This window comes from Mesoplodon mirus (assembly GCF_964341445.2).
Source record: "Mesoplodon mirus genome assembly, chromosome: 18".
NCBI classification, from domain to species: domain Eukaryota; kingdom Metazoa; phylum Chordata; class Mammalia; order Artiodactyla; family Ziphiidae; genus Mesoplodon; species Mesoplodon mirus.
Genome location: NC_138994.1, coordinates 6381917 through 6405179, shown reverse-complemented (window position 1 = coordinate 6405179; position 23263 = coordinate 6381917). Strand labels below are relative to the sequence as shown.

Below are 23263 nucleotides of genomic sequence, written 5' to 3'. Positions count from 1 at the left end.
TGAAGGGAAAAATTCATTTGTCCCACACCTTCCCCTTTTTAAATCTTAAGTATGGGGCTTCCCTGGTGGCGCAGTGGTTGAGAGTCCGTTTGCCGATGCAGGGGACATGGGTTCGTGCCCCGGTCCGGGAAGATCCCACATGCTGTGGAGTGGCTGGGCCCGTGAGCCATGGCCGCTGAGCCTGCGCGTCCGGGGCCTGTGCTCCGCAACGGGAGAGGCCACAACAGTGAGAGGCCCACGTACTGCAAAAAAAAAAAAAAAAAAAAATCTTAAGTATGACTTGTGTGATGACAAGGGAGACCTCGGAGGCTTTTAGTTGACTGGAAGCTAAATCTGAGTAAACATTTCAGGACTGCTAACAAAGCTCATTTGAAATTGGGCCTTATTGATACAAGCCTAATGTCCAGAGCAAGTGAGGTGATGATCCCGACACCCCACCCCACCCCCACTGGAGCGAACACCTGGAAGGTGTGTGCTCTGTTTTGAGCACCATGCTTTCTTTTCATGCTGGTCCCTGACAACTGGAGAGTGTTTATCCAGAGGTAGATGAAGAGAATGGGGAAAAGGAATTCAAAGCAATGTCATTTGAAGGACAAATGAAGGAATGGGAAGACTTAAGGGAACAAGACAAGTGTCTTGAAATATCTGAAGAGTTCTTATCTGGAGGAGGAGTTAGGTTCACTTATGGGCCCCAGAAAGCAAAGACTGGTGCCTATGGCACACAGAAGATGCAGATTGAAGCTCAACTCTTAAAACCTTCCTAACAAAATGGACTCTCGGGTCCTCTCCAGGGTGTTTCTGTTCATACAGCTGAAGGTTCTTGAGCATAGGGTCCAGACTCCTTGGCAGGGACATGCTACCCTAGAACCTCTAAGAGCTTAGGTTTCTACTGTGTAAAGATCATACTACAGGGTCAGAGGATAATGCTCACAGGAATCTGATGCCAAAACAAGTTACCATGAACTAAACTGTTTTAGAGATGAATGTCATTAAACTTGAATATATCTTAAGCTATGGGTTTGGATCAAGGCTGCTGATAGGTGAAAAGAAAACTTTAAAATGCAAATTAAATCTAAAGTAGTTCAGTGTTTAAACTCAAAGGCAATACATTTGCTACTTTTAAACTAAAAATGAGCTCAGATTTCTGAGTTTAAAACATATTATTAAGTCAACCTTCACAACAGTTAAACAAAAAGCTTTAAAAATTGTGAAGAGGGGCTTCCCTGGTGGCGCAGTGGTTGAGAGTCCTCCTGCCGATGCAGGGGACACGGGTTCGTGCCCTGGTCCGGGAAGATCCCACCCACATGCCGCGGAGCGGCTGGGCCCGTGAGCCATGGCCACTGAGCCTGTGCGTCTGGAGCTTGTGCTCCGCAACGGGAGAGGCCATGGCAGTGAGAGGCCCACATACCGCAAAAAAAAAAAAAAAAAAAATTGTGAAGAAAGAGAAAAGATTTTTTTTAATGTGTGAAGAATTCGGTTAGGGAGAATGGCTGTTGCTACTACTGGCAGATGGCCTGCTGTGTTTAGGATTTAGTTAAATACATTTCTCCTGTTTAAAACTAAGTGTTCTTTACTGAGTTTGCTTAGTCCTTCAAACGGGCCTTTAAAACACTAAAAAATAAGCAGAAGTGATACTTCAGCTACTGCTTTCTGAAATACGTTGAAAAGAGAAAAACTATGAAAATACTATATTTTTCTGCCTTACAGAGGAATTAAGAATTGGGGGTTAGGATTCCCCAAGTAGAAGTTCTGGGGGTGAAAATTCATCATTGACATTTCAAATTTAGGATTTCAACAATACTGTTTTCTTTTCCTTTCACATATCGTCATCCAGTAAAATAGATCTTCCCCGTCCATGTGTATCAATACTACCGACATGGGTAATTCCCTGAGCACAATGACAGACATCTTTAGCTGGCCTTGGCATCTAGAAGATAGGGCAGACATTTCCTGTGGTCTTAACTTCATATCAGCCTTCTCCAGACTTCCAAAGATCCACACCTGCTGGTTAGAATTAGGGGTGCTTCCAGCCTCTGAGTCTATCACCAGGGGTGTTGGAATCATCAATCCAGATTGATCTCAAGTAGCATAAGGAGCTGGGGCGCTTTAGCTTCTTATGGCAGCCCTTCCTGATTTTGTTTTCAACTTCTAATCCTTAGGATGTTTTCCATTCTGCAGATGCTGAGTTTGTGTGTGAACGGACGCTGAAATATTTTCTGGGAATTGCAGGAGGAAAATGGGTAGTTAGCTATTTTTGTAAGTACCACATAATTTCTCCCCTCCTCCCTTTAACACCTCAGAATTGCATTTTGACACCTAACATTTTAACACCCAAGATTTTTGCTGATGCTGAATCTGAATTACGAAAAGGTCTTTAGTGGTAACACTAAACTAGCTTTATCTTTAATGCATAGCTCTTTGTTCAGATAGCTGGTGATGTGGGGGAAAATGTATTTCTTTTTATAACTAATAGGACCTAATCTGCTCCTGGTAATGTTAGCATATGAACTAGGGATTTATTTAATTGTAGGCAGAAATCCATGTGCAGCAGGCACTTTTATAATGTTTAAATTAAGCATCAATGGTGTCTCCAGAAGGAAATCTATTAAGGAGCTGTGGCTTTATAGGGAGAGGACCTCTATTCAGTGTTATTTCTCCCACACTCTTATGTGAATCACTTCACCATCTACCCCCATGAAAGGAGGTCTTCTGCTCTTGTGTGACCTGTCTTTTCTGTGATCTCTTTAGGGGTGACCCAGTCGATTAAAGAAAGAAAGATGCTGGATGAGGTAGGTACTCTGTTTTACAAACTAATCAGAAAAACTTGGTGCCATTGAGTCATACTGAGTCATGAAAACTTATCTGCTTCCTGCCTTGCACTACTTTCTGAAGATTTTCCTTGATGATGTGGATCATCAAGCGTTATGCAAGCAGGGACTTCCCAGGTGGTCCAGTGGTTAAGAATCCGCCTTCCAGTACAGGGGATGCAGGTTCGATCCCTGGTTGGGGAACTAAGATCCCACGTGCGGCGGGGCAACTTAGCCTGTGTGCTGCAACTAGTGAGCCTGAGCGCCACAACTAGAGAGAAACAGGCCCACCTAAATCTTACATGCATACACCTTTATAGAAAACTCTTTCACAGTTGAAAAGAATCCTTCAAATTAATATGTAAATGTATCTGTTTAGAAATCCGATTCCTTCAAAGAGATTTTATTTTACTCTTTGATACTGAGAACAGTGAGAGGTAAATAAGATAGAGCGTAGGAGGAGGAATAATTTCAGAACAGCCATCTTAGAGCTGCTGGTGACAACAGATCAGGCAAAATAAAATTAGCGAAAGCAGTTTTAAACTATTATGCACTTTTCAGCGTATTCATAATTAATTAATTGATGTTTCTGTTGGTTTTAACTTTCATTCAATGACTTATATTATTGGGAGCCTACTATGTGCTGGGCACCAGGGATACAGCAGTAAATAAGACTGATAGGTCCCTGCTGTGGTGGGATTCATGTTCTGTGGGGGAGAGATGCATAATAAATAAAGATGTGTTTAAAATACCAGTAAACACTATGAAGAAATATACAGAACGACAGACTGGCGGTTGACTGGGGACAGAGGTTGACTATTTAGGTAAGGAGACCCAAGAAGGCTTTCTGAAAAGCTTGAGCTGAGACCAAAAAGACAAGAAAGAATTGGCCTTGAAAAATGTAGGGGGCTTCCCTGGTGGCGCAGTGGTTGAGAGTCCGCCTGCCAATGCAGGGGACACGGGTTCGAGCCCTGGTCCGGGAAGATCCCACATGCTGAGGAGCTACTGAGCCCATGTGCCACAACTACTGAGCCTGCGCGCCTAGAGCCCATGCTCCGCAACAAGAGAAGCCACCGCAATGAGAAGCCTGCACACCGCAATGAAGAGTAGCCCCTGCTCTCAGCAACTAGAGAAAGCCCACGTGCAGCAACAAAGACCCAATGCAGCCAAAAGTAAAATAAATAAATAAATAAAAATAATAAATAAAATTTTTTTTAAAAAAGAGAAAAATGTAGGGAACAAATGTTATAGGCAGAATAGCAGCAAGCATAAAGGTCTTAAGATGGGAATGAGCTTGGTTTATTAAAGAAAAACAGGCCAGTATAGCTGGAGAGTTGTAATTGGTGAATCATATGTAGGCAGTAGAGGTTAGACAAGGGGTTGGAGAAGGTCATAGACAAGGGCCAGATCAGGTGGGATTTGGTGTAAGTCGTGGTAAGGAATTTGAATTTTATTCACAGGGTGATGAGACCTGGAGATGGTAAGAAGAGTTTGGTTTGAGATGTTTGGAAGATATAGGACCTACTAATAGGTTAAATTGGAAGATGAGGTAAAGACAGGAATTGGGGTAACGCTTAGATTTTTGGCCTGAACAATGAAGTGGATGTTAGTGATGTTAAGTAGATAAGGAAGACATTGGGGAGGAGCATCCTGGGAGGCCGGGGAGCAGGAGGCAGGAGTAGAATCAAGAGCTCTGTTTTAGGTGCATGGATTTGGGGATTTATATGAGACCTCCGGGTAGAGAGGTTAGTAGGCACAGGGGTACAAATCAGGACTATAAATTTGAGGGTCATCTTCAAATAGGTGACATGTTTATCACTAGACTCTTCTCACTCATGTGACTAGGAAATATTAAGAGCTCTTTCACCTAATAACAACCTGTGGTTATACCCATGACTTTATTATTCTTCATAATTCTCTTGGCAACAGATGTGGTCTCCCCTGCAATCTGAGTTTCAGTAAGAATTGTTTCTAAGCATTCTTCCCCAGAATTCTCCCCAAACCTCTAACCTCCCTAATCCTATTTTTCTTTATTCCCCCAGCCTTGACCAGTCCAAATAGTGATTATGAAAAGCCTCTTACTTTCTTCAGTATTAAATGTATATTTTATTATATTGGTTTCATTAACTGTAAATCTCTCAATGGAAATCTGAGAAGCCCTCATTTCTTTAGGTGGTAATACACATTGATTTAAGAGATCAGGAATTCTCCAGTTATCTTTATAATAGCACAGTATTAACAGTTTAAATGCTAAGTGAATGTTCTGAGAGGAGATAGATGTTGCAAATTAAAATACGTTAAGTCCCAGTGAGGTGAAAAGCCAATTGTTAGTTTCTGCCCACAAAGATTTGCTTCAGTGAATTGATTTCAGCAGCTGAGATGCTGGTCATTTCATGTAGTCCACAAGAAAAGATGATTTTGGGGGAGGTAGGGTTCAAAACTGCCTGGCAATATTTGATTCCTTAAATATGACATATCTCCTGTTTCCATTGAAGGAAGTTTCTCTTTCTCTGACCCCTGTGGTTTGGGCTTGGTTTCTTTCAGCATGATTTTGAAGTCAGAGGCGATGTTGTCAATGGAAGAAACCATCAAGGCCCAAAGCGAGCAAGAGAATCCCAGGACAGGAAGGTAAAGCCCTCCTCCCCCATGTTGGCAAAAAACCTACCCACCCCTCTGCATTCCTGCCTACTTCGTGGAGATGGTCTCATTCATCTTGTAAGGGGCCTTACAAGATGGCCCCTTACACTGCTAGAATACCAAGTAGGTGCATTCATATAGGTTTTTTTAGTTGTTCCGGCCCAGCAGAGTAAATAAGTGCAGTCATTCCTCAGTACCCTTGGGGGATTGGTACCAGGACCCCCTGCAGATACCAAAATCCAAAGATGCTCAGGTCCCTTTTATAAAATGGTATAGCATTTGCATGTAACATCATCCCATGTACTTTAAATCAACTCTAGATTACTTCTAAGACCTAGTACAGTATAAACGCTATGTAAATAGTTGCCAAAAAGTAGATTCAAGTTTTGCTTTTTGGAACTTTCTGGAAGAAAAATTTTTTCAAATATTTTCCATTGGCAGTTTAGTTGAATCTGTGGACGCGGAACTTGTTGAATACAGTAGGCCAGTGGGCCAACTCTATTATCCGATTTATGAATGAGGGAGCTTAGAGGTTTAGAGAAGTTATATAATTTGGGTTTCATTCTAGGGTGCAAATCTTAGCTGATAAATGGCAGAGCTGGGATTTGAGACAGATGTGAATCTAAAACCTTTGCTCTTTCTACTTCACGGTGGTGTCTTTCTCTACAGCAGTGTGGTAAGTGCTGTGAGGGGATGTACCCAGGCTGTCTGTGGAAGCACAGAAGAGGAAGTGATTGATAATCAATAGCTGACATCTGTGTAATGTTCACTATATCCAGGGACTGCTCCAAACACTCGACACTATCTTAACTAATTAACAATTTTACAGCAACCCTGGGAAGCGTGTACTATAATTATGCCTATTTTATAGATGAGAAAATTAAGGCTCAAAGAGGTTGAGTAAATTGCCCAAGCTCACACAGCTAGTTGTGAACCCAACTAGAAGCTGAACCCTACTAGAACCAGTCTCCCTCCAGAATCTGAGCTCTTAATGACAATACCATAGTTTCCTGGCACATTATAGAAGTTTTCACACAGGAGAAAAATTGATTATTCTAACAGCTTTACAAATGGAAGACTAGAGGCCCAGGAAGATTCAGTGACTTTCTTCCCCAGATCATACTGTAACAGATGATGTAGCCAAAATTATGTCGTTCTCTCAAGGAGAAATCCAGGCAAGATTTCACACCAGCCTGTCAGGCCTGAGCTGGCTGCTCTTGGGTCACTGGCTGAGTGCTTATGCTCCTGGTCTGCATTTCTTCCTTTTTCAAGTGTGTACCACTGGGCATGTCAGAACATCCACATACGGAGCACCTCCTGTTCCTTTATAGAACTTGAGAGAGAACCAACAGAGATGATTTTCTAAGGAAAACTGCTTTGGGAGATGATCACAAATCAAGCCCTGGAGCTCTGAACCCTTGGGGTCAGCCCACCCTCACCCTCTGAGCCTATCAAGTAACTTCCAGATGCCAAGAAAAGCTGCTGGCCCTGTTTCTCCTGCCTGCACCTGAGGGGAGCTCTGTGTGAGCCAGTCATATGTTTTATTCCACTGGATACAAGGCAAAATCAGCACCAGCCCTCCTTGAAAGGAAATTCCAGCATTTGGAGTTTTGCCCTGCATTTGGGGTGGCAACTGTGGAACGTGCCTGGTCAAAGTAGTGTCATTCTGAAGATACCGCATGTCACTGTAGTGTTTTCTTGTGGAAGAGAAATGTATTTGTAGAGGTGAGACTTCAAATTTCTAATCTCATAACTAGACATCCTCATCAGTGAGTGTCAGCCTGGATGTAAAAATTCCTAATCTTGGGCTTCCCTGGTGGCACAGTGGTTAAGAATCTGCTTGCCAGTGCAGGGGGACACGGGTTCGAGCCCTGGTCCGGGAAGATCCCACACGCTGTGGAGCAACTAAGCCTGTGCGCCACAACTACTGAGCCTGAGCTCTAGAGCCTACAAGCCACAACTACTGAGCCCACCTGCCACAACTACGGTAGCCCGCACGCCTAGAGCCCATGCCCCGCAACAAGAGAAGCCACCGCAATGAGAAGCCCGCACACCACAACGAAGAGTAGCCCCCGCTTGCTGCAACCAGAGAAAAGCCTGCGCAGCAACGAAGACCGAATGCAGCCAAAAATAAATACAATAAATAAATTTTTTTTAAATTCCTAATCTTTTGTACTTTTTGTGTCAACATTTGGCTCCAGCTGGCCACCGGGGGAGAACTTTTAGCATTATGAGTATCTAGATCCTGCCAACAGGTTGGAGATGGAGTTTATTCATACAGATAGTGAGAATGGCACAGATGGAGGCTGTCACGTACAACAGAAACAGACTTGTCCTGCTGTCTGTCCTTGTTCCTCTGACTGAGATTGAAATGGGGTGGTGGGGGTGAGTGGGCATTTCCTAAAAGGCCATCATGTGTTTTTAGTTTCCTGATTTTTCTCTACCCCAGTCTCTCTTCTTTGAAGGGAGGTGAGTTCTAGGCCTAGACAATTTTCATAGTAGTGGAATGAGGAGAAAGAAGAAGGGTCAAGAGAACAGAGGTTACCTAAATGGTATGTATCCAGCCAACTGACACAAATTTAGATTTGTTCTTTGAAATGATACCTAAGTCCTTCCCTAAGAATTGGTGCCAAAGCATGTGTAAGAATTTGCCTGTCTAACAGTGGCCATCAGCCACAAAGCTGTTTACATTGTAATTAACTAAAATTAAATAAAATAGGAAGTTTAGTTCCTCACTCACCCTAACCACATTTCAGGTGCTCATTAGCCACATGTGACTCATGGCCACCTTATTAAAGCAAATATAGAATATTTCCACCAAAACAGAAAGTTCTTTTGGACAGTCTATTGAGCACTGTAAGTGGAAGAGGTACCTGCAAGGTGCAGTGTGATCTGTGTCTCCTGGAAATTAGGCGGTAAGCTCAGTGAGGAGAGGCAGAACCAGGCTTCCCTTCTCAATGAAAAACGACTTAGATTGCTGAAGGAACAAGGGCCATTCTTAGAGCAGTGTGAAGGCAGGAACAGTTGTTCTGGGACCAGGAGAAAAGGAGCAGGTACACATAAAATAAACATAGACCTCTCTGCCAGTTAGGGTCAGCGTTAGTATTGATGTGTATATCAAATCTGGATAAACATCAAACTTCAGCTGATAGTTTGAATCTCTTGCCATCCAAGCCTTTTATTAAACATAAAGGAGGACCCATTTTTTCTTCTTGTCTCTAACGAGAGGTAAAATTACCTGCAGAGGTCATCAGGGAAGAGCCTGGACCTGATTGGTGGCAAGGTGGGATGCCCAGCCCTTGAATGACAAAGAATGACTATAGAGTAGATCAAATACATACACACATGAAAAAAGTCTAAAATCCATCAGTGTTTTGGACATTGGGCTGATTGTCTCTGGGAAGTAGCAGCAGAAATTATCAGGTGGTAAAGAAAAGAAAAGGAAAGTTCTTATGGTATCCCTTATATGTAGAATCGTACAAAAAGGGGGAGTGTGGGCTTCCCTGGTGGCACAGTGGTTGAGAGTCCGCCTGCCGATGCAGGGGACACGGGTTCGTGTCCCGGTCTGGGAGGATCCCGCATGCCGTGGAGCGGCTGGGCCCGTGAGCCATGGCCGCTGAGCCTGTGCGTCCGGACCCTGTGCTCCGCAATGGGAGAGGCCACAACCGTCAGAGGCCCGTGTATGGCAAAAAAAAAAGGTGGGGGGGGGGAGTGTACAAATGAACTATTTACAAAACAGAAGTAGCACAGATGTAGAAAACAAACTTATGGTTATCAGGGGGTAAGTCGGGGGAAGGATAAACTGGGAGATTGGGACTGACATACACACACGACTATATATAAAATAGATAACTAATAAGAACCTGCTGTATAGCCCAGGGAACTCTACTCAATACTCTGTAATGGCTATATGGGAAAAGAATCTTAAAAAAAAAAAAAAAGTGTGGATATATATAAATGTATAACTGATTCGCTTTGCTGTACACCTGAAACTAACACAACACTAACTCAACCATAATCCAATAAAAATTAAATTTTTTTTTAAAAAGGAATGTTCTTCATTTTTGAGAGTCTCTATATTGCTTTTGATAAAACCATATCTTTTATAACTAATGTTTCTTTCTCTCCACCCCTCTGTCCCTCTCTTCTCCCAGATCTTCAAGGGCTTAGAAATCTGTTGCTATGGACCCTTTACCAATATGCCCACAGGTAAGAGACTGGGAGAACTGCCGAATCCAGCACCAGCCTTTCCCCTACGTCATCATCTTAATGGGGGTTCCCTCATATGGGTGAGATATTCCAGAGGTTATTCTATTTCTCTACCACTCATCAGGCAGAACTGCACCAAAATATTAACCCATGGCAAAAAAACTAGCCCTGTGCCCCTTCTCAAGAGCTAGAAGGCAGTGAAGAGTTAGGATCTAGGACACGACATGTTCTGTGCTCAGTGGGGTAGAGCTGCTCTTACTGCCCTTTGGTCTAAGAAAGGGGGGAATAATAAGTTAGGGAGAAGATACCTTTTGGGGTTGTAAATGTCAAGAAAGAAGTCTGCTCCTCCTAAGCCATCTTCATTTGATACAGAGGTGGAAGCACAACAGCTGCATAAGCCCTGTGGGCCTGGGGCCCCACATAGGCCCAGAGCAGAGGAAGACCCTTGATGAACATTTTCTAATTAAATTTTTTTTTTTTTTTTTTGCTGTACGCGGGCCTCTCACTGCCGTGGCCTCTCCCATTGTGGAGCACAGGCTCCGGACGCGCAGGCTCAGCGGCCATGGCTCACGGGCCCAGCCGCTCCACGGCATGTGGGATCCTCCCAGACCGGGGCACGAACCCGTGTCCCCTGCATCGGCAGGCGGACCCTCAACCACTGCGCCACCAGGGAAGCCCTTCTAATTAAATTTGACACTGAATGTGATGTTATGTTGAGGAGTGCTATGTGGCTCCGCTCGGAAGTTGTGAGGCACTGAGGCCCTGGGGTGTGTCTAGATTTGGTTCATTCTTTTCCAAACAAAGGCTACCCACCTTTGCCGCTGTACCCACTTCTGCCCCCAGGATCAGGTCCTCTTACTCCCCCGAAGTCAGCCTTGGCATCTGATCCGGGACAGATGAGTGGCAGCAAGAGAACCTGGCAAAGTAATTTTGCTTCTGTCTTTATTAGTTATTGATTGGGTGGTCATGAAATTTCCAAATGCCACTCAAAGCTTTCTCAGTGTTTTTGTACTTTGGTACAATGAAAACGAGGGTCTCTAGTAGCTATCCTTTTGGAGGTAAGTTAATTGACCTCGGTTCACTCAGCCAAACAGGAGCACCTCAGCAATCCTCAGAAATGGGCTGATGGTAAAGAGAACCCAGAGGTGACCAGGAGCCACCCAGTGGTCATTTCTGCTGCTTTTCCAGGTCCAAGTGGGACATCTCTAAGATCTCTTCTGATTTTTTCAAGTGATTTGATTCCAGCTCAGCATATAGCCTTTCCCCACTGATGTGCTGAGTCTCTGTCCAGGATGACTTTTATTTTTTCTTGACTGAATGAATTATCTTCCCATCTCTTGACATTTACAATAATTACCACCAAGTATGGTGCTGTCAGTGGCTGTGATTATCAATTACCAACAGAATTAGGCAAGGAAGGAGGGATGGCGGGTAGGTATTTTTTCACAGTGTCTTAGCCAGCAGTTTAGCAAATTAATGGAAAAGAGATCTTCGATTTTTTTTTTCTTTCTTTCTTTCCAAGTGTTTCATTTGACTTTCAGACCTTATCTACCAAGTGGCCTTACGGGGACTGATAACCAAAGTAGGTAGCATATCTGTAGCAAATTGACTTAGAATTTGTAGTTTAAGGCCTTTCCGTCCCTTTGGAGCAGAGAAACAGGGACTCTCCCACTGAGAAGTCTTGCTGTAAGCCTTCATCCAGAGGAGTGTGGGGTAGAGAGCCCAGTTAAATATGTAGATTACTGTGGTGACTTTAGGTCTAAATGTCTTATTTAGATCAACTAGAGTGGATGGTGCATCTGTGTGGAGCTTCTGTGGTGAAGGAGCCCTCATCATTCACGCTCAGCCAGGTAAGTGTTTGGTGTCCTGTCGGGGGGGGGGGACACAATATCCTGTCCTGAGATTGAGCAAGGCAGCACCTTTCAGTCCCTATGCACCCCCCAGTGTAGCCTTAGAAGCCTCACTTCACCCTGACGCTTCTCTGACCACGTACCTGTGCCAGAAGACTCCATCTGTAAGGGATACGTAGGGACTTGAGAGCTACACACAGTAAACAGACCCAGGGAAGGCTCCTTCCCTCTGACCCTTCCTTTTTGACATGTTCCCTTCCCCCTCCTTTGTGTGGTTGCCCCCAGAGTAGTCTGCTTTAGCAAACTATCAAGAAATGGTGGGCTTCCCTGGTGGCGCAGTGGTTGAGAGTCCGCCTGCCGATGCAGGGGACACGGGTTCGTGCCCTGGTCCGGGAAGATCCCACATGCCGCGGAGCAGCTGGGCCCGTGAGCCATGGCCGCTGAGCCTGCACGTCCGGAGCCTGTGCTCCGCAATGGGAGAGGCCACAACAGTGAGAGGCCCGCGTACTGCAAAAAAAAAAAAAAAAGAAAAAAGAAAAGAAATGGTGAAGTGACTGTCGCAAAAGTCCTGCTCTGATACCCTCAATGCTGTTTCCTTTCTGGGGGTGCAGGGTACTCAACCCATTGTGGTCGTGCAGCCGGATGCCTGGACAGAGGGCGGTGGCTTCCATGGTGAGTCTTGCTGTAAGCCTTCATCCAGAGGAGTATGGGATAGAGGGCCCAGGTTAAGTGTGCAGATTACTGTGGTGATTTTAGGTCTAAATGTCCTGTTTAGATCAACTGGAGTGGATGGTGCACCTGTGTGGGGCTCCGGAAGGCCATAGGCATGTACCTGTGTCATATGGGGTGGGAAGAGTTTGATTCAACACAGGTCACCCAGTGCTTGATTAACATAGTTCTCAGCACATTCTAGGTGCTCAATAAATATTTGTTGAATGAACGAATGAATGGCTAAAATGTCCTTTTAAAACTTTTTTGTTGTTTGTTTATTTTGCATTATAAAAGTAGTGCATGAACTGTTTCCAAGGGGGGGGGTGCTTAAATATGAAAAGTCATCACATAAAATATAAATGAGCACAAACACAACAAAATAATCCCAGCAATCCCACCACTTGGAGATGATCACCAGAAAATTCTTCCAGGCCTGGGTGTGTATGTATGTACGCACATATATTTTATACAAATGTGGTCATGCTCATCATACTGTTTTGCTTTTTCACCTAAGATGTGGCAAACATGTTTCCACGTCATTAAATTGCAATGCTGTTTTGCTCTCTCTGGTGACTTTTCCTTTAACAGATTGGAGCTCATGTTAATAAAGTTGCCAGAGGCTGTAGGCTTTCACCAGCAGTCAGTCCTCAGGCTTTTGAGTAAGGTTCTATGTCCTGAAGCACTGCTGAAGATCAGTGATATTGCTCCTGCCTAAGTCACTCTAAGAACTCATCCAACCAGTTGCCCCGAGTAGATTGACTAGAGTCTGGTCTGTGGAAATGCGAATTGACACTAATCTCTGCTTGTGTTCTCTGTCCCCAGTCATCGGGCAGATGTGTGAAGCACCTGTGGTGACCCGAGAGTGGGTATTGGACAGCGTAGCCCTCTACCAGTGCCAGGAGCTGGACACCTACCTGATACCCCAGGTCCCCCAGAGCTGCTGCTGATTCCAGCCAGCCATGTATATAGGGGATAGGGCCTGTCTCTGTAGGACCTCAAGAATGAGCTTAAGAAATGACCTTTTTCCAGGCCCAGGGAAAGGCCTCTTCAGTCCTTCCACAGCCCCGATTCCTAAATATTTTATGTACATCAGCCTGAAAAGAACTTCTGGCTCTGCAAGGGTCCCTTAAAGATTTTCTGCTTCAAGTCTCCCTTTGAAATCTGCCATGAGCACAAAATTGTGGTAATTTTTCACCTGAAAAGAATTTAAAACCATTTAAACCCCACCAATTGAGCAAGATGCTGATTCATTATTTATCAGCCTTATTCCTTGTCCTGGGGCTGTCCTGGGGCTGTCGGCTTCGAGCTGGAGGCACAGAGTGGTTGGTCTCAGGAGAATAACTGGTTTCCCTAAATTTGTTTCTCAAAACCCTTGTGTTCTTAAAGTCCAGGAGTCAGATCCTTCAATGGACGGTGAGTACTTGGGGATCTGTGCCGTGACTTAAAATCAGAACAGTCCTTGGACAGCTCTCAAGTGTTGGAGTGGAGCATTGGGGAGGAAATCCAGAGGCGGTAATGGATATAATATGAAATTTGAGGGTTAATTAGAGGAGAGGGGAGTCTTGCTGACCCTGATCTCCAAAAGTCTGGGTTATAGTTGCTGGGCTTCTAAAGAATTTCTTAGCACAGATGTGCTCTGAAACAGCAGAATCTTTTCAAGAATTCTGGTGTCCAAAGAGAATCTTCTAATTCTCCATTAGTGACAAATAAAATGTTTATTGTTGTAGCTCTGATATGTAACCCATTCCTCTTGAAATATAAGATCTCTGATATGAATATTTCATGTCTGTAAGATGATGGATCCCACCAGGAAAGGAGCTGTTTGCTTTCCTTGAGGTAATTTTTTTCCCTTTGCTCCCTATTGCTGAACTGTACAGATTCATAAATAATTTTGTTTGCTGAAGGAAGAGAAAGTGTTTTTCATAAACTCATTATCCAGGACTGTTTATAGCTGTTGGAAGGACGAGGTCTTCCTTAGCCCCCCAGTGTGTGCGGGCAGTAAAGACTTGATTGTACAAAATATGTTTTGTAAATGTGCTTTTCACCTGGAAATAAACTTGGTAGCAAACACTTCCACCAAGTATGACTGTTCTGAAGGCTCACACCTGCAGACTTTCTCAGAGCCTTTTCTCACTGTACTTTCATCTCCTCATCTGTAAAACGGGGATAATAATAGTACCTACCTCCTAGGGTTACCAAGGGGACTCCTAGGGTTACCAAGGGGACTTCAAAACCTTATTATAGGGCTTCCCTGGTGGCGCAGTGGTTGAGAGTCCACCTGCCGATGCAGGGGACACGGGTTCGTGCCCTGGTCTGGGAAGATCCCACATGCCGCGGAGCGGTTGGGCCCGTGAGCCATGGCCGCTGAGCCTGCGCGTCCGGAGCCTGTGCTCCGCAATGTGAGAGGCCACAACAGTGAGAGGCCCCACGCGTACCGCAAAAAAAAAAAACAAAAAAACAAAAACAAACAAAAAAAACCCTTATATTTGTTTTCTATTGCTGCCATAACAAATTGTCACAAATCTAGTGGCTTAAAACTACACCCATTTATTATCTCACAGTTCTGTAGGTCCGAAGTCCAAGTTGACTCAACTGGTTTCTTTGTTTCGGGTCTCATAAGACCAAAATCAAGGTGCCAGCAGGGCAGGGCTGTGTTCCTTCTTGGAGGCTCTGGGGATGAATCTGTTTCCAAGCTCATTTCATGTTGTCCGAATTGTTCCTTGCACTCCTAGGACTAAGCTCTCTGTTTCCTTGCTGGCTGTCGGCCAGAGGTCATCCTTAGCTTCTAGAGGCCACCCATATTCTGGACTCATGACCCCATACCTCCATCTTCAAAGCCAGCAATGGCTGATCGAATCCGTCTCACTTTTGGAATCTCTCTGACTTCCCCTTCTGCCTCATCTCTCTAACTCCTGCCAAAGAAATTTCTGTTTTTAAGGGCTCAAGTGGTGAGATTGTGCCCACCAGGTAATCCAGGGTGATCTCCCTATCATAAGGTCCAGAACCATAATTACAGTTGCAAAGTCCCTTCACAGCATTACCTAGCTTAGTGTTTGAATAACTAACGCTGGGGCCAGAAATCTATGGAGGACATCTTTGGAATTCTGACAGCCACTCCTGTTTAACATGCTTAATCCACTGAAAACAGTCTGTCTCATCTTTTGTTGGTCTTTACCCTGTTCAGATTGGAATTCTCTTTGAGGCAAAGAGGATGCAATGCTGCCTTATTTGTAAGGAGGGTGGTGGGTAGGTGAGGGGAGAAGTAGAAAAAATGGAACTAACTGCCATTATTACATTTTTATCTCATTTAGTCTTCATCACAGCTCTGTGGAGTGGGTATTTGTCACCTCATTTGAAGAATAGGAACTGGAAATACAGGATTTTGCTCAGAGTTTGCACAGCTAATAAATGACAACCGAAGATCCCAACCCACGCCCTTTCCATCCCATCATTCAGCTTTCCACCTGCATCAGTCACTGACCCCAGGTCAGAAGGCACTGGTTCAAGCCTCAAGGGAATTTGGGGAGAGGAGCGGACTGGGAGGGGAACTAGCACTCTGGCTTTATGGCCTGTGGTGGGAGGCGGTAGAAAGTTCCTGCCTCCAAGTGGCAGCTCTCCCTGGGAAAGCAGCCCTGGGCAAGGGGATTTACAGGCTTGGATCACGGCTACTTGTTTTGTCCACTCCCATCCAGCTTCCCAGCTTAGGGTTTCTTATCTTTCAGCTGTCAGGACCTGCCAGTTCAGCCTTGCCCACTGTGTGACCTCTCTCGGGCCCACGCCAGCTTCCTGTCCACCTGGCAGGGAGTCCGTAAAGGCAGGCAAGAAGCAAGTGCTTCCCAGTCTTCGGTCAAAAATGTCTCATTTCCAGTGACAAGCCATGGCTTACTGGACCCTGGGGGTAAGCTAGGCCTCATCCTGCTGCCCCCATCGCTGATGGGTTAATAGAAAAAGCAACATCTATGTAGTACATCCTGCCTTCCCAGGAATCCTGGGTGAAAGCAGAGACAACTAAGACACATTTAGAAGTTTTCTGTAATTGTCTCTCAAGGTCTCCCAACAAATGTCCACCCAGTCTGTCTTTCCAGCTCTGCATAACCTCTCCCGGAAGTCAGCTTCTGGCCCTGGCCTCAGGATGCTTGGCAGAGCTTAAGAGTCTTATCTGAAGATGGAGTAAAGCTACCTGCTTTTTTGACCTCTGGCTTTAAGATATCCTCCCACTTTTCCATCCCACAGTCTTCAGCCCTTTCTGGGCACAGCTGCATTTTGGGAACTAGTTCCTGTACTGCCTTTATCTCATTTCACGAAATGAACTTCTGCAAAGAAGCTGGAAAGAAGAGGAGGGATGATCATGCAGGCGCAGGGAGGGGGGCCCAGAGAAGAGCTCATAGATTATCTCCTCCCCAAAAATGCAACCAGGATCATCCACAAAGTATCGGCTCAAAAACATGCAGGGGGAGAAGAAAGGAATCAGTGTTGGGGGTTTGGAGTGGAAGGAGCCAGGCTGCCCAGAGTGTATCCTGTGAAGGCTGCGAGGAGCAGATAAGGGCAGCCCCAGAGGCAGGCAGTGAGGAGAGCAGGGCAGGGTGAGGGGGAACTGCAGATCTACCCGCAGAACCTGAGAGAGATGGGGCTCACTGCCCAGGGACTGTGGGAGCTTGCTTATCAACGGCTGTAAAATGGCTGAGGCGGAGGCCCCTGTACCGTACTCCAGGGATGCCTAGCTCCCTCCAACAGGCTTTAAATCTGCCCAGACCAAGGAGAAAATTAAAGAAATGGATCTGGGCAAATAGAAAATTAAGGAGAACTGGAGAGAAAATTAAGGAGAACTGTGGAGAGCAAGGATTGGGGAGGTGCAGGAGGAAGCAGATCCTGAAATGAGTCTCAACGATCAGGAAAATCTAAGTAATGGTTTGAGGGGCTAGAAGAAATGGAAGACAGGAGAGACTCCCACACCTTATGGGGGCCCACAAATAAGAGCTCTGGAGACCTAGTTTCAGGGACCCAGAATGATAATGCAGTTTAACATGCAGGTTAGGACAGTGATTCTCAAACCATGGTCCCCTGATGAGGAATGGGGTGGAGGGGGTGGGGGCAGGCAAAACCTGTTAGATATGCAGATTCCAGGGCCTCACTCCAGACCTACTGAATCACAACTAGGGGAAGAGCCCAGCAGTCTGTGATTCTGAAGCAAGCTCAGGTTTGAGAACCACTGGCTTAGTGTAAGGGGCTGCTAATTGGTATAAAATGTTACCTACTGTCTATTCTTTTGTCTCTAGGAAGATCTTGGGCCTGTTAAGGAAAACTAAGGTTCCCACGCTGGTGAGTGGTTCTTATCTACAAAGTTGCAGCAGCTAGCTCCAGTTGACTCCAGAATGGCTCTTTAAACAAATACAAAGCAAAGGACAAAGATTAAATTATATTAGCAACCTCAGAGAAGAGCCAGACTGCTTAAAACAACAGCTAGAGGTTTAGGAGGTTTTATTAATATTTAAATTGCAATGAAACCACAGCTGCAGCTTTTGACTCCAGCGTAGAGATATGCAAATGTGGCTTTCCAAAGAAAGGCAATTTCAGACAGCCCTCCAGGTAATGAGAACAAGTAAAACAAATGATTTTGTAATTTACCTTTATTGACTGATGGAGATCAAGGTACAGACAACCCTTACCCAGCAAGAGTCGGCCGCCAGCGGGCCCTGCGAGGGGAGAAGGGAAAGCTGGCCTGGAGAGAGAAAGGCAGGGAGACACAGAGTGATGACAGGAAAGGCCCAGGGAGGGCAGAACGGGAGGCAGGTGGGAGATGATTCAATTAAAAAGGAAGAGAAATGGGGTCTGTGGACCATCGGTCTTGCATGCTCTCAGGAGCAACAACAATAATAATCATAAGCGACTGTCACGTGCCACACTCCTCAGCGCCAGGCACTATTCCCAACTTACCAGTAAGGAAAATGGCACTTTGAGAGGCCAAGCAACTTGCCCAAGATCACACCACAAAAGGAGGTGGCAAAACTTTGATGCAAACAAAGGTGTGTGTGAGGCTGAACTGTGCTGGGAACCAGTCCTAGGAGGTGATAACAGCAAGGTTGATGACTGAGGGGGCCACTGCGTGCCCGGTTTCGTAGTGGACTCTGTGTATGCTAGGGTTGTGGAAGGGAGGGAGGAGGAGCTTACTATTCAATGGGTGGAGCAAGGAGGCCACCGATAACCCTTGCAGAATTGTGTCTTCTGGTTCAGAAGCCCCTTGTGGGCTGTGTGGTGGGCTCCGCCTGCTGTGGAGTCACCTCATGCCTCCACGTTACGGGGGCCAACAAACAAGAGCTTTGAGACTTAGTGTCGGCACCCAGAACGCTAAGGCAGTTTTGACGTGCAGCTTAATGCAGTGATTCTCGAAGCATGGTCCCCGGATGGGGAATGGGAGTGGGGGCTAACGACATAGTCTAGGAACTTGTTAGATAGCGAATTCCAGGGCCTCACTTCAGACCTACTGAATCAGAAACCAGACGTGGGGCCAGCAATCTGTGATTCTGAAACAAGCTCACGTTGGAGAACCACTGGCTTAGTATAAGGGGCAAAGCATCTCAAGCTGGCTCTTGGGTAGGATTTGGGCAGGTGAAAAGCCAGGAGATTCCAGAAGTCCCAGTTAAGAGCCCCCAACTAGCAGAATTAGGGAGAGGATCCAGAAGAAGATTTGGGAGAATCTTCTAAGGATCTATTTCTCTGACCCACCCGGTCTCCTCAGGCTTCCCTTCTAAGCTGAAATCCATACCCACCAGTGCCTCACCTGCTGTTTCCTTTCAGGCACCCTGGCCACCAGATATGGGGACCCACAGATTTTGCTCACACTCTGTCTTGTCCTCAGTGAGTCCTGCTCTGCCCACTCTGCAGGCCCAAATACTGCCCAGCCCACCTCCTCCACAGAGCCCTCTCCACTTCCAGGCCAGAATCTCCCCACTCAGCATCCCAGAAGCTTTGCTTCATTTATGATACTTTCTTCCCTCAGTAAGTTATTTTGCACATACTCTATTGTCTCTATTTGACTAGAAGGTCCTTATGGGTAGGATCAGTATCATTTTATCTTTGTTATAACCCAGCTCTGTTCCTGGCAGACACCCTGTTGGGTACTCAATGAATATTTGCTGAATGCAAGAGTTAAAGAATGAATGAATGGACTCATTGAGTAAAGGCCTTATCCAGCTGCTAGCCCCACCCTCAAGAACTTTAGTCCTGGAAAACAAGCCATGTTCTGCCACTGAGAGTGCTAATTCCCTTCAATCCCTCCCACCCATTTTTCTAGTACCCAAATTTACTCCAAAACCAGTACGAGAGATCTAAACGTCCAAGAATCACTCTTTCTCTTCTAAGTCCACACCTACAGATTTCCTCCTTGATTCTCTTTTGCCTATCATGAAGCCTACTGCTTTGTGATGAATCAAACCAACACCCACGCAGACAGAGAAGGAAATCCCCTCTCCATGTGTCCTCCAGCAGGGCCTCCTCCAGGCTAGATACTCAAGATAGATAAACTGCTATGCCATCACTGGAGAAATAATTAGGATGCTCATGATAATCTCTTTGCAAGTTCAAAGCCCTGGCACAACCATTATTTCTCTCTCCTTGCTTGTTCCCTAGGAGATCACTAGGGTAGAGATTGTTATCCCCACTTTATAGGTAATAAAACTGAGGCCCATGGGAATTCCCTGGCAGTCCAGTGGTTGGGACTTGGCATGCTTTCCACTGCCAAGGGCCTGGGTCCAGTTCCTGTTTGGGGAACTAAGATCCCGTGAGCCGAACCGCACAGCAAAAAAAACTAAAGCAAAAACAAAACTGAGGTCCAGGGCCTGGTCAAAGGTCACCCAGTGAATTGATGGCAGACCTGGAGCTGACTAGCCCAGGACTCCCTATTCATTAGAACACAGATGAAAATGCTCTCATTATGGTGTCTGGGCTGTGTCTTGTCCGAGAGAGGGAGTGTGGACTCCAGTTGAGTGGGGGTAGGGGCCAGGGAAGATAAAAGAAAGTTTGTGACCCTGTAAAGTTTTTTCTCTGCAATGCTGTAGCAGTTGGCACTGGTTAATTCCAGAAGAGTTTTTGTGGGTTTGTTTGTTTGTTTGTTTGTTTGTTTAAAGCATTACTACATGTCCCAGATTAGGGAAGAGGGAAAAAGAGGTGAATCCAAAGGTAACACAGACACACAGGTAGTCAGATGTTTGCCATCTTTTGAAAACAATCTAAAACCAAATGGCAGGGCTTCCCTGGTGGCACAGTGGTTGAGAGTCCGCCTGCCGATGCAGGGGACACGGGTTCGTGCCCCGGTCTGGGAAGATCCCACATGCCGCGGAGCGGCTGGGCCCGTGAGCCATGGCCGCTGAGCCTGCGCATCTGGAGCCTGTGCTCTGCAACGGGAGAGGCCACAATAGTGAGAGGCCCGCGTACCGCAAAAAAAAAAAAAAAAAAAAAAAAAACCAAATGGCAAGAGAAACTCAAATTACAACTTACGTGGGTCTTCCCAGCTGTTAGGCTATAGGACTTCTGCAATAAACTAGTGCCAAGTGGGTAGAAAATCTTCCCTTGGTGAAGCCTGGGTCTTGGTGAGGAGAGGCCTCTCCTGGAGGCAGAGGGCTTTGGGGGCCGTCTCATGGCGCTCCACAGCTGCCAAGGTGAGACGCCTGCTGGTGGGGCCATCCCCAAGTGCCCAGAGACTCTGAAAGCCATGGAAGCCAAGATTTGTGCTGGAACCTCCTCTGGTTTCCAACCAAATGTCAGAAAAATTAAGGAAAAAAAATCTCTACAGCAATTCAAGAGGCCATTTCCTAAAGATGTGGCCCCAGGGCTGTGCTGGGGAAAGCAGTGACGATCTCTCCCTTCCCACCAAAGCCCGAGCTTTCTCCCTGGGCTCCATTCTAAAGAGCAGGCCTTGTCCTCTTCACCCCAGGCCAGCTCTGGGCTTTTCTCAGCCTTTAGCCCAACACCAGCCTCCATTGCTCCTCGACCCTTTGCTGAGGCCTCCGCCGCTGGAGCTTGTAGGGTGTGGAGATGGGCAGAGGCGCATGACACCCACGCCCAGAGGGGTGGTGGTTGCACAAGTGTCAATGCACTAAACGCCACGGAACTGTACACCTTAAAATGGTTACTTTTATGTTATGTGAATTTCACCTTAATTAAAAACAAAAACCGAGCTGCCCTGGGAGCTCCTTGGGGGTGGGGAGAGAAGCGGGGCCTGGTGGAAGCTGTGAGGCTAGAGCCCCCTTGCCGGGAGTGGCAATGAAGGACAATGGGAAGGGCGGTCTGGGCCTGACCCTCCTCCTCCAGGACCAGATGGGAACTGGGGCCAAGGAGAAAGGCCCAACTGGGGCAGCGCTGAAGAGAGGCGCTCAGTGAGAGCGACGAGGCCGCAGCCGCCGCTCATTTGCATCATAAGTGATTGGTTTTCCCTGCTCGGCCCTCATTAGGACACAATGGACAGTTGTTTGCTGGCGCAGCAGATCTATTTATCAAGGGAGGGAGGACACAGAGCAAGAGTGACCGATGGGCCATAGTAAGTTGCTGGGGGCGGGGGGCAATCCCGCCTCCTCTTCCCTGCTCCCCCCACCAACCCGCTGCCGCTGGGGCTCCTGTTCTCACACAGTGCGAAGGGACCCAGAGAGCAAATCAACCCCTCATTTTACAGATGAGGAGGAGACTAAGATGCTAAGAGGGGATGAGACTCGCTAAGGTCAAACAGTGAGCATGGCGGCGGAGCCAGGGCTTCTGGAATTTACAGTGTAGATTCCAGACTCTCACTCCAGGGCTCACTCCACTGCTTGCAGTACCTTCTCCATTCCCAGCTTGCGGCTCTGTATCTCTGTGGTCTAACCTTCTGTTCCAGGCCTTGGGTTCCATCACTTCTCTCTCCTGTGTCTATCTAATCTTTCTCTGTTCCTGCTCCTCTCTATCTTTACCCCCAGGTTTCTAGGCAGCCAGGATAATTACTAAACTTCTCATTCGCCCCTGCCCTAACGAGCGTGTGTCTGGCAGGAGAGGCAGCAATTTTGAAACTGTCTTGGTGTGTTTTAGGGATAGGTGGGGAGAAAACAAATATGTGTGGGGGCCTATTGTAAACCAGGCACTAAGACAGACACATGACACATTTTATCTCATTTCTTCCTTTCAGTCTTGCAAGATGGTGTTCTTGGAGACGGGAAAATGAGAGGCTCAGAGAGGTTGGGTAATTTGCACAAGAGCACCCAGCTGGCAGATGGCAGCTATCTGACTCAAAAATCACCTCACACCCTGGCACAGGGGCTAAGCAGGGTAAGGGCCCCCTGATTCCAGGCTCATGGGAGGTAACAACCTTGCTGAAGGAGGCCACTGCTTTGTTGCTCCCCTCTGGGCAGCACCTGCCTCCCCGCTCCCTACCTTCAGGCTCCCACCTTCCTCTGGGCCCCTTCTGCACGGTGGTGAAATCTCACACATGCAAGCTTTTGCCCCTGGTGGGAGTGGGGGACTGGGGAGATAGCAGTCAAGAGGGAGAAACCTGACAGACCCAGACGGTGGCAGTCTCCCTCCTGCTGACGCCCCCTCCCACTTCCCTGCCCGCCCCTCCCCTTTGTGGCTCAAGCTTGCCAGCCACTGCCTCTGTCTCATTGTGCTCTGGGGGAAGGGGAGAGTCAGTGAGTGGGTGTCTGTGTGCATGAACATAAGGCCTCTGGGTTCATTCTGACACTGAATGAAAAACTCACCAATTATTCGTCCAATCTCATTAATATGCAGACAGACATCTGTTATTTAGGAGTCAACAGCAGAGGCATTTTCTTGGGGGGAGGGGCACTTATGTACGTGGCCCTCTTGTCTCTTTGGCTGCTGGCAGGGGTAGCTGCTTGGGAATCACCCCACATGCCTGGACCTGGTGCCTCCCCTCTCTCTGACCCTCACCCCCAGCCTTGAGGAGAGGGAGTAGGGGATTGGCTAGAAATGGAGAGAGACCTGGGAACCCAGCTGAAAGGGGGAAAGGGGGGAGAGGGGCTGCACTGTGTAGAAGAAACTCCTTTGTTGGCAGAGACGGAGGGGGGGACA

At 46.6% G+C, this 23263-nt stretch overlaps 1 protein-coding gene across 1 annotated transcript in view; it reads left to right on the top strand.

The window, feature by feature from the left end:
• BRCA1 (BRCA1 DNA repair associated) overlaps positions 1–14871 on the top strand; it is a 63141-nt gene extending 48270 nt beyond the window's left edge. The window contains 8 exon segments of the mRNA XM_082604673.1: positions 2179–2256; positions 2749–2789; positions 5352–5435; positions 9599–9653; positions 11430–11503; positions 12115–12175; positions 13037–13143; positions 13145–14871. Of these exon segments, the coding sequence (XP_082460799.1) occupies positions 2179–2256; positions 2749–2789; positions 5352–5435; positions 9599–9653; positions 11430–11503; positions 12115–12175; positions 13037–13143; positions 13145–13183 (539 nt within the window). The 3' untranslated portion in view covers positions 13184–14871.
• Positions 14872–23263: the final 8392 nt, after the last annotated feature.